Below are 12,609 nucleotides of genomic sequence, written 5' to 3' on the forward strand. Positions count from 1 at the left end.
GTGACTCCTGCAAGAAGATATATCTCTGTTGGAGAGTGAAGTAAACATCCATGAAAGTCAGAGAGAGAAGCACTGCATTAAATCATTCTCTTAAATCACTGTTTTGTCTTGTTTTCCAGGAAAAACATCTTTAAAGAAAGATATATTTACTTGAGAAGCAAAATTGCATAAGATATTAAAGGATTAGATCATTTCTGAATGAAAATTTCCTGATAATTTACTCACCCCATTGTCATACAAGATGTTCATGTCTTTCTTTCTTCAGTCGAAAAGGTTTTTTTTAGGAAAACATTCCAGGATTTTTCTCCATATAGTGGACTTCACTGGGGTTCAACGGGTTGAAGGTCCAAATGTCAGTTTCAGTGCAGCTTCAAAGACCTCTACACGATCCCAGACGAGGAATAAGTCTTATCTAGAGAAACCATCGGCCATTTTCTAAAAAAAATAAAAAAATAATATACTTTTCAACCACAAATGCTCATCTTGCTCTGCTCTGTGATGCTCCACGTATTACGTAATCATGTTGGAAAGGTCACGTGGAAAGTACCGATCCAGTGTTTACAAAGCGAACGTGCAAAGACTAAGTCAAACGGTCTTTACAAAAAAAGGAAAAAGAACGATGTCGGATGATTTTGAAGTTGGAGGAGAAAATTTTTTTGCCCTACCACGGTACTTTCGCCTACGTCATGGGTGACCTTTCCAATGTGATTACGTAATACGTGGAGCATCACAGAGCAGTGCAAGACGAGCATTTGTGGTTAAAAAGTATATACATTTTTATTATTTTTAGAAAATGGATCATGTAGAGCCCTTTAAAGCTGCACTGAAACTGACATTTGGACCTTCAACCCGTTGAACCCCAGTGAAGTCCACTATATGGAGAAAAATCCTGGAATGTTTTCCTCAAAAACCTTCATTTCTTTCCGACTGAAGAAAGAAAGACATGAACATCTTGGATGACATGGGGGTGAGTAAATTATCAGAAAATTTTAATTCTGAAGTGAACTAATCCTTTAAGACTTGTTTTTCGAGAACATATATACAGTGGATATAGTCTCTGAAAACAAGTCTTAAATTATTTCTTGTTGCATAGTCTTATAAAATGTGTACACTGAATGCAATGTAAGGCAAATGCATAAATGCATGTAAATAAATCCAACAAAAGTTAGAGAGGTTATGCTTGAAAATAGAGTAACAAACCAACAAGTCTTAATATATTTTAAACATGCACCATACATTTGTATCATGTTAAAAAACAAGATTAAAATGCTGTTTAAGAAAAGGATTTTTTTAATGTTACAAACTATAGTAAGTACCCTAGGAAGTATGCATGCTAGAGATACAAAAGCTGTATATACCATTCAAAAGTTTGGGGTCGGGAAGATTTTATGTTTTTGAAAGTCTCTTTTGCTCACCAAGGCTGCATTTATTTGATCAAAAATACAGTAAAAATTGTGAAATATTATTATAATATAAATCAGCTGTTTTCTATGTGAATATATAGTAAACTGTTATTTATTCCTGTTATCAAAGCTGAATTTTCAGCATCATTACTCCAGTCTTCAGTGTCACATGATCCTTCAGAAATCATTCTAATATGATGATTTGCTGCTCAAGAAACATTTATGATTATTATTGATGTTGAAAACAGCTTAATATTTTAGTGGAAACCGTGAAATTTTTTTCCCCAGGATTCTTAAATGAATATAAAGTTCAAAAGAACATCATTTATTTGAAACAGAATCTTTTGTAACATTGTCTTTACTGTCACTTTTGATCTTGGTTTAAACTGACACTGATCTGCTCCACTGAAAGTCAAACTCTGAAGTAAATGGGAAAGCTAACAGATCGCTTTCTCCAGGTATTATAGACCCGTCTTAATTAAAGATAATAATAATAGAAAAACACAGATGTCAGCTGCCTGTGTAGGCAGTACAGCTCAGTGAGAGAAGAACGGAGAGGAGAAGAAAATAAAGGAATCAGCCCAGAAGGTGTCTGAGCTCTGTTCAATGACTGATAAGAGCTTAGAGAGCAGGACAGCCGCTCCGCTTTAAAGACACCAGCAGGGGACGGATGGACACTAGAGGCCTGAAAACCACATTAAAAACACACCGGCTCTCCTGCTCACCGACAGAGAGAGATGATGATGGACAGGTAACAGAGAGTCGGTTTAAATCGAAAGGCTTTCACATACAGTACTCTCTCTCATATGCTGGTCGTCCTTGACCGTTATTTCACCCACTGAGCAGAAAGAACCGACCCACGACAGCTTCAAAGCAAGAACTGAGAGAGTTAGTGAATGCTGGTTAGTCTGAGCTGAATGATGGTTATCACACACTATATTCAACAGCTAGATGTTGTTTTTGGGCTCTACTAGAACAGGTTTTCCTGCTTGAATGTTGATTATTTTCCTCATATTCTCCATTGTTGCAGCTCCTCTCTTCCCAGTCTGTCAGTAACGCTCTGTTTAGTTCCTGTCTCTATGAAGCCCCTCCTTCTGAAAAGCACAATGTGCTCTGATTGGTCGGCTGGAGCAGTGTGTTGTGATTGGTCATTAGGGAAATGTCCCGCCCTTTACCATAACTGCCAGTTTCAACACACTACTAACTAACTCAACCAGGCCCCGCCCCTTTATTCTGCATATGAATTATTTAAATGAGGAATATTGTGAAGAAAACTCAATGGAGGCGTTTCAGGGAGTTCAGAAACAGACACTGATATAGAGAAGAACTCCCGCTGGAGGGACTTTTTCATGCTCAAAGATAGATGACAAAGTAACAAAATAAACATAAACCTCAAAACATTTAATAACCACAGAAAATCTCACAGCAGTAATTATTACACAGATTTCTGGAATACTCAGTTCTGATTGATTGTATAATACTGATTGACCAAACTTTTTTTATATAATGACACTAATCTAAATAATTTGAAATCAATTAATATGTAGATTTATTTATTTATTTGGTAAGCAGCCATGCAATAATGCAGTCATCCAGTCATTATGGAAAAATAACCCCCTTCAGGATGATGCAAGACCTGTCGGGATTTCATTTGTGATAATGACCGGCTGACTGAACATTATCCCTCATATAACAAGAAGGGTGATCAATCAAATGTCAAATATTGAGCGTTTTTACCCTTGGAAAGGTACAATATTAGTGCACTGCATGAGCTCAGACTGTAAATCACACTCTGAGGAGAAAACATTCTATATGGAACTTTTAATGGTTCTTTAAGGGCTTCATATATAGAACCTTATAGGGGTTCCATCATGTTGATTAGATTTATGAATTAAGAAGCTTATAAACATACATTACCACTCAGAAAAAATTTAAATAATCCATTAAATATGAACGGATTATGCAATCATTTAAGACATTTATTGAACCTGTTTGGCATGAAGGTTGTCAAGAACTCTATATAGAAAGATCCACTGAGAGTGTGATCAGAGCTGAATCCCAGAGGTCAATCTGAAGCTCCAGACTGCGTTCGTTCCAGTGGGATAGACTCTACGCTCTCCTCTCTCTCCCTGGAGGATGTTCACAGTTTAAAAAGGCATTAGGTCACAAAATCACCTTCTACAGCCAATAAAAAGGTCAAAGCAGAGTGTGAAAACTGCACCGCTGGGAGGAAGCAGACATCTGAGATGCCTTCACTTAGTAACAGTATCTGTAAGGAATGGGAATCATTAATGAATTCTTTTACTAATTTTGAGGAAGAATGGACAATACCTGGATTACATCCTGCCTCAGCATCCTGAAGATTAATAACATTTCAGATGTCAACATAATAGTAACACAAATAATATGCTTCACAATTATTCTAAAGTCTAATGGTATCTTCACAGCAAAATGTCTCAAAGAAACCCATTTGAAGCGGCTGGGAAAATATATTTTGAAATACTTGATTAAATATTCTGTGACATTAATACAAACTTGCACTGATTGTCGTGAACAAGGTAAAGATGCTGTAACAGATGGTCTAACCTTTACACTATATTATACAAAAGTTTGGTCACACTTTAGATTAGCATCCAATTCTCACTATTAACTATGACTTTTGCCTCAATAAACTCCTAATTACTCTTTATTAATAGTTAGTAAGGTAGTTGTTACGTTTAGGTATTGGGTAGGATTATGGGATGTAGAATATGATCATGCAGAATAAGACATTAATATGTGCTTTATAAGTACTAATAAACAACCAATATCCTAGTAATATACATGCTAATAAACAACTAGTTAATAATAGTGAGAATTGGACCCTAAACTAAAGTGTTACCGATTTTTTTTCAGCAAGAATGCATTACATTGATCCAAAGTGACACTAAAAACATTTATACTGTTACAAAACATATATTTCTCAAATAAACTTTCTATTCATCAAAGATAAATTTAAAATTATGAAGCAGCACAATTGTTTTCAAAATTGAAAATAATCAGAAAATGGCAATAGCAAAGATTCACCAACAGAAGAAAAGAGACGTCCATAACCATTAATGGAAACAAAACATTTCAAATTAATTTGGTGGCAGAATTTTTTAAATAAAAATTGAACATGTTCTTAACTCAAAAAGTGCTCGATGCAACAAAATCACAGCCAATCAGAGAATCTGTTTAGCTATGCTGAGCTTATTTCAACCAATGAGATTTCTCTGTGGGCGGAGCTGATGAAGATAGAAACCAAGCGACAGGCAAAATGTCTTCTCACGTTCAAAGTGACATTTACTATAAGTTTAAAACTTGTACACAGCAGATGTATCAAAACAAATCAGACCCTCTAACCGAAGACAAACTTTTAACAGTGTAACAGAGAGGCAAAACACATTAAAAAGCATGTAGAAATGAATTACTCGCAATCAAAAAGGGCTTGTTTTATTATTAACCAGATCTAAGAGCTGAGATAAAGAAAAAACACTTACCAAGATAAATCAGTTTACAATTCACATTCCCAACAGACGGATTAAAATGAAACGTCACACGCAGCTGTGTTTAGATATGATTTAAAAGACTTTTAAGATCCCTTAAAGCTTTCAAGTGCGTGAGGAGTTTACATCTGCTGTGATCTCAGCGAGGAGAGTTATTAATGATGCATCTTATCTCGTATAATTCCAGAGGTGAAGCAACGGTCAGGAGCAGAAATGGCAAAATACAAAAAGAATTACACTCTCCTTTATCGGTAAAGCTTTAGGAAGAAAACTGCATAGAGAATAAGAGGGATTATCATATGTACACCCACAAGTCTCGCCGTACGTTATCTGCACGTTATCGATGACCTCCCAAAAAATATTAAAAAAATAATAATTTAATCACATGCACAGAAATAAGTCAGTAGAGCAAGCCAAATCTCCATGTGAGCTCTGAATTCTCAACGTCGACCTCTTTCACAGCAGTAGAATTTCCTTCCACACGAACTAATTTCTTCTTTTGGTGCCTAAAACTCCAACTGCACCATTTGTTCTGTACCTGAGTTTGGCTTTGGTTCTGGATCTGGCTTTGTATTCAAGGCCTAGCCGAGCGTTCCTGATCCATAAAAGTGAAAAACAGACACACGGCGGTGGTGACGAGGGTGTGCATGGCTTCGTACAAGAGTTTGGGAGAAAACACGCTCCAGATGAAGAGGTGGTATCGGAGACTGGTGACCAGAACCACGTAGAACACAACTGGGATGGACCGCAGGAGCGCGAAGCAGTAGCTGCCATGACCGAGACCCATTACAGCCCTGAAAGAGAGCAGAATAAAGACATTCAATCTGGTTATGGTCCGGTCTGAGTCTATGATTTGTGTCATTATATAATACTGTAGTCATAAAACCGTCAGGTCTCATCGACTGCTATTCATTGCTCATTTAGTGCTAATGGAAAAGCTATTACTTCCTTTACTAACCTTTGATTATGTGTTATGTTTCACGGCAAACGTCTATTATACATTCATTATCAACGTCACCCGTCATGGTCTGATGCCACAGCCATTAGCAAGTCTAGTCGCAAAGATATTGAGCCCTTAATGGATCGAACTAGACTGGATCAGGCTGGCCAAGACTGCATTAGACTGACTGGACTAGATGAAAAGGACTGGAATGGACTAGACTGAACTGGATCTGAGTGGATTTTACTGGACTGGACAAGACTAAATTAGACTGAACTGACTGAGTTAATTATAGACTAGACTGGGTTAGACTACTTTAAACTGAATTGGATTGGACTGGAATAGAATGGACTGAAATAAACTAGAATGAGCATGACTGGACTAGTATGGACTCAAGTGGGTTAGGCTAGATTAGATAGTGTCAACCTATATCTGAACTAGACTGGAGTTGAGAAGAGATTGGACTGGGCTAGCCTAGATTACTTTGGATTGAATTTAAATGGACTGGACTGGACTAGAATGGGCAGGACTGGACTTGTATGAACTGAAGTGGGCTAGACTAGATTAGATGACCTCAACCTATAAACTGGACTGGACTAGACTACTTTGGACTGAATTTGAATGGACTGGACTAGACTAGAATAGACAGAACTGGACTAGAATGACCAGGACTGGACTAGTATGGACTGAAGTGAGCTAGTCTAGATTAGATGACATCAACCTATAAATTGGACTGGACTAGACTACTTTGGACTGAATTTGAATGGACTAGACTAGACTAGAATGGACTGAACTGGACTAGAATGGGCAAGACTGGACTAGTAGGAACTGAAGTGGGCAGGACTAGATTTGATGACCTTGACTTATAAATTGGACTAGACTAGACTACTTTGGACTATATTTGAAGGGACTGGACTAGTATGGACTGAAGTGGGCTAGGCTAGATTAGATGACCTCAATTTATAAACTGGTGACCTTAACTTATAAATTGGACTAGACTAGACTACTTTGGACTAAATTTGAATGGACTGAATTTGAATGGACTGGACTAGTATGAACTGAAATGGGCTAGGCTAGATTAGAGTTGATGATAGACTGGAATGGGCTAGACTACTTCGGGCTAAATTGGATTGGATTAAACTATAATGAACTGAACTGAAATGGAGTTGATTATAGACTGAATTGGATTGGACTGGACTAAAATGGGATGAAGCGGGCTGGGCTAGACCTCAACATATAAACAGGACTGCACTACCTTACACTGAACTGGACTGGAGTTGATGACAGACTGGAGTGGGCTAGACTGGACTGAAATGGACTAGAATGGGCAGGACTGGGCTAGTATAAACTGAAGTGGGTATTAGTATGGTACTAGTATGGACCGAAGTGGATTATGATAGATTAGATGGCCTCAACCTATAAACTGGACTGGACTAGAATGGGCAGGACTGGACTAGTATGGACTGAAGTAGGCTAGACTAGATTAGATGGCAACTGGAGCTGATGATAGACTGCAATGGGCTAGACTACTTTGGGCTGAATTGGATTGGACAGGACTAAAATGAACTGAACTGGATTGGAGTTGATTATAGACTAATTTGGATTGGACTGGACTAGAATGGGCTGAACTGGATTGGAGTTGATTATAGACTGAACTGGATTGGACTGGACTAGAATGGGCTGAAGTGGGCTGGGCTAGATTAGATGACCTCAACATATAAACAGGACTGGACTGCCTTGCATTGAACTGGACCGGAGCTGATAAAAGACTGGAGTGGACTAGAATGGGCAAGACTGTTCTAGTATTAGCTGAAGTGGGTTAGGCTAGATTAGATGGACACAACATGTAAACTTAAGTGGACTAAAATGCACTGGACTAGGCTAGATTACTTAGGACTGAATTTGACTGGACTGGACTAGAATTGACTGAACTGGCCTAGTATGGACCGAAGTGGATTATGCTGGATTAGATGGCCTCAATCTATAACCTCGACTGGATTTCACTGCACTGAACTGGACCAGACTTGATTATAGATTGGACTGGACAGGACTGGACTAGAATGGACTGAAGTGGTTCAGGCTAGACTAGATTGCCCCAACCTATAAATAATTGTTCTCCGTCATTATAATTCTTGTTCTGAACAAATGCGTGGTGTCTCAGCCTGAAGAACAAGTATTATTAGTATGATAGACCCCAGACTCTAGTTCCTGGATTTCAGGCTGTTGTATCTGACATCTTTCTCTCTAGCCCTGGGCAAATCAATGTGTGAGCAGTCCGGTCAGCCTTTGACTCCCACCATGAGAGTTCAGCTTCTCCAAGGAACAAATGGCCTCATTCCTTCTTCACATGCATTTGGATGTAGGGCAGTTTCTACAGCGGCAAAGAGCAAAAGCTCTATTACCTGCAGATATGAGTCAAAGGCATTCTGGCATCAGCCTTGCATTAAAAATGGAAGTTTATTGTTGTGGAGACATGAATATTGATAGCCCAATCCCCCAAAGTGGTAAACACAGTGATTAGTGTCAATACTGATATGACAAGCAAAACATCAGGAGAAAATAATCATGCATATAGCTTCCATCTTTCACAAACAATATGAATGTGTGAACTGGTTGGTTTTGTTTTAAGTTTTAACTCCTTCATTTCTCCACCCAAAGGGAGTGACGCAGTCTGGCCTGTAAAAAAACCCTCTCACAGGGAGAGAGACTCATTCTGGGAGATTTCCTCTCCAGCGTAGTTATGCTCACAGATTTCATGTGACAGAGAAAGCGGACAAGGATAAGCGGTAGGAGCATAGCAGAGCAGGTTTCAACCTGGAAACTAATAAGTGAATTTGAATTACATTATGAGAGTGTTGTGAGATACACAAGCAAAAACTGAAGACTGAAAGGAGATATCACTAAAATCAAGACAACAACACATTTAAAGGGACAGTTCACCCAAAAATGATTTACCTACCCTCATGTGGTTCAATACGTGTATGAAGTATGGACTACTTTCATGATAATTTAATAGTGCTTTTTCCTTCATTTTCCTCCAAAAATGTAATACAGGTTTAGAACAACATGAGAGAAAGTAAATAACAGACTTTTAAATTTTGTGTGAACTATCCCTTTAAATTTTAAATTCTATTTTAGAGTGAAACAGCACATTCAGCAAGAAATGATGCAGGAACCCAAACCCATGGCTTTGGAATATGTACTGGTGCAATTTAGTTATATTATTTGGAAAAAATAAGCATTAGCTAACATGTCATGAAGAATTTCAGCCCATTTTAAATAGGCTTTATCTCATTTCTGGTGTTTACACGTCAAGCTCAACAACAGCACACCACAGTCTATCCACATTTAACACTGAATCAACTGAGAGATGACACGTTCTCTGTCCAGTTTTGACTGCCCCATCATTTTGACTGACAGGTTGCTTGTCTAAGCAGACGTAACAGTCCACCGGCTGATTCCTAGACATCGTCCTCACAGCAAATCTTCTGTAAACTGTACAGCCACATCACAGCCACCGCTGCTGATTCCCAACAGCACTGCCTAAAATCATTTTCCTGCGACTGCAACACAACGGTGGCCCTTCTCTGCCTGACGAGGAGTTTGCCGGCGGATGAAGGCATTTGCAATTCAAATCCACACCTCAGACACTCGGGGTAGTAGATTGTTTGCAGGGTTCAATATCCCTGAACACAAAGCACCTGTTGCCTCGGAGGAAATGAAATATCTCCTAACAAGCCTCCGTATTTCTCTCAAATGGATTGTGTAAACGCTCGGCTCAGATGGGGGACGGGTCAGCCGTGCCTGCTGGGATTCCTGAAAGCGGAGTATTGATCAAAGAGCATTTCCTGGATCCCGTGAGAGTGTGTGCTGTATTGACACTGCTGACTGAGCATGCTGAATTATACATGTCAGACTGAATGTCTGACCACTTAAGACGGTCATTTATCAGGCACTAGTCGGACAGCACTTTAGGGGAAATCATCTAGCCTCACAGGGACAGACTTTAGAATGAGATAAATAAAGAGTGGGTGGATAGATAGATAGATAGATAGATAGATAGATAGATAGATAGATAGATATGACTATAACTAAATTTTGGCATGTAGATGTCTTCAGGCCAGGCCTCTTATCACACATGTGAAGTTTGGAACAGATCGGACATTATACACAGCAAAATCACCAGAGTTAAATCAACTCTGCTCGGAGTACATATGGTCCCTCTCTAAATAGTGTTAAAGTAACACTGAAGCAGAGTTAAAGTTAATGAGATAATTAAGCGATTAATTATCATCATTTAAGTATTTAAGTATCATATATTATTATTATTATTAAGAGCATTACTGATGAACACCTGCTGTTAACAAGCAGAATCACAAAAGAAAAGATAATCTGCCTCTGCTGAGATCTTGAGAGATATAATGTCTTTTATCTTCAGTTGATTTCATCTAAGACTATGGCTAAAGTCAGTTGTAGTTCTTGTGTTTCTCTATTCTTCAGTGATTCTGCTTGTTAACAGCAGGTGTTCATCACTAACGCTCAATCATCACTTAATTAATCGCTTAATTATCTCATTAACTTTAACATTAACTTTAATAGTGTTACTTTAACACTATTTAGAGAGGGGCCATATGTACTCCGAGCAGAGTTGATTTAACTGTGGTGATTTTGCTGTGTATGTCTGAGTTACAACAGCTTCTTCTTTCATGGCTAAACATCAGACTTTGTCAGGCTGCCACAGACACACCCTTCAACAAAAATTCAAGGCCTTAGCGATGTTAAATTGCAAGGATCTTAAGATTAGACTGCTCAAATGTGATGTTGTTCTGGTTAAGTCTCAATGAGGAGTTAATCACAGTGTAAAACATGTCATTTCCTGTTGCCCGCAGGTGGCGCTATGACTGTTACTGAATATTGGCATATAGATGTGCTCAGGCCAGGACTTTAATAAAACATGTGAAGTTTGGGGCAGATCGGACATTGTATGCCCGAGTTACAACAACTTCCTGTTTCATGGAGAAACATTGAATTTTGCCGCCACGGACACGCCCTTCAGCAAAAACTCTAGATCTTCGCAATTTAATGTCGCAAAGGCCTTTAGATTAGACTGACCAAATATGATGTTGATCTGATTAAAGCTCTAGGAGGAGTTCATTAAAATACAACGATTGATTGAAATTTTGTAGGTGGCGCTATCGAGCCATTTTGCCACACCTAATTCTGAAAACCCATATCAGACATACATTTTCACCACTTCTGCAGTTTCATGTGTTTTCAAACATGTTGTGATTAATTTCGGAGAAGAAGAATAATTGACAGAGCAATTACAATAGGGTCCTCACACCATCAGTGCTCGGGCCCTAATAAACTTCAGCTGCTTGTTTCTAACACTGGAATCCTTCAGATGCATCTGCAGAGCAGCAGCTGCTACACAAAGACACAACAGCAGATCTGACAGACATTTTACTCTTTAGTTGTTCTGCTGTTCGGTAATAATATCTATCCTACAGAACTTCCTTATTACCTCACCCTACCAAAGTTTGGGAACCCCACACAGGCACTGTCGCTGTGGTTGACCTGTCTGACGTCAGAGAGTTTCTGTGGAGTGCAGAGGAAGTCTTGAGCTCTGAAAGTTGCTGTTTTGAACTCTTTTAGCTCAAAAGACTAAAGAAAAATGTGATTCCTCATAGAATGACCTCTTTAAAGAATAATTTCATTGTGTAAAAATGGAGAGGCCAGTGTGAGCGTGTATCTCGGGTGAAGTCTGATTGTCTCGGCATGATTTCCATTATTCATTGTTCTGTGAGTGGCTCTAATTGCACCATCATTACCAGCTCGAGCTCTAATAACTGCCCCGATTCCTCATTCGCACTGACAGATCACTTCAAGCGCCATTAAAACAATTATCTTAAGAAGACGAGCACTGATTAATATTCCCATAATGCTCTGTAATTACGCATCACTGATATGTGGATGTGGCTGGAATCTTTGAAAACAGTCTTTATTCTTTCTCTTCTCTATTTTAAAGCAATACAAATGTTGGGATTTTTTTCAGAAAAACTGCAGCACAAATTTCTAAGGGTAAAGAAAATGAAAGGAGAGGAATTTTTTTTTTATTACAGATGTCCCTATTACAGTGAACTACGGAAGCGCTGTTATTGCCCTATAACTCATAAGTCATTTTAAGCTTTTTTACTGCACTGCAGTATTTTTAATAGAAAAGCGTCACACCGGAAGGTTGTTGCAGCACTATTGCATAAAACTATATTTAAAGGGGAAACGTTGCATAAAACCAGATGTTCTTTGTAAAACTATGTAGAAAAAATCTAACAATTGCCAAAGCAGCAAAAACATCTGATTTAAAAATCGTCATGGGTATCACAAACTATTATTATCATTTAATTAAAACTAAAACTATTAAAAACATTTCTGTTAGTTGAAATAAAGCTGAAATGAGATAATATATAAATATTAGTTGGAAGCACTAAATTTATTAACTGGAAATAAATAAAAACTAAAACTACCTAAAACAAAAACTTTAACATTAAAAAATTAAACATACATAGCAATATTTTTTTTAAAAACTAAACTAAACTAATTAAATGACAAAAGCACATAATGAAATTGCTAAACGTTTAACTAACATTAAATAAAAATAAAACTATAAAACTAAAAACTAAAATAACACTGTCAAAAACATGAGCTCATTAATATATGATCACCTGGGCGGCACTTCAAA

General features: G+C 38.0%; 1 protein-coding gene across 1 annotated transcript in view; it reads right to left on the reverse strand.

Moving 5' to 3' along the window:
• Positions 1-2,789: 2,789 nt before the first annotated feature.
• pigg (phosphatidylinositol glycan anchor biosynthesis class G) overlaps positions 2,790-12,609 on the reverse strand; it is a 117,761-nt gene continuing 107,941 nt past the window's right edge. Inside the window, exon 13 of the mRNA XM_051859946.1 lies at positions 2,790-5,724. Coding sequence (XP_051715906.1) covers positions 5,505-5,724 — 220 coding nt within the window. The 3' untranslated portion in view covers positions 2,790-5,504. The remainder of the gene's footprint in view (positions 5,725-12,609) is intronic.

The sequence above is a fragment of the Ctenopharyngodon idella genome, chromosome 14 (assembly GCF_019924925.1).
Source record: "Ctenopharyngodon idella isolate HZGC_01 chromosome 14, HZGC01, whole genome shotgun sequence".
NCBI classification, from domain to species: domain Eukaryota; kingdom Metazoa; phylum Chordata; class Actinopteri; order Cypriniformes; family Xenocyprididae; genus Ctenopharyngodon; species Ctenopharyngodon idella.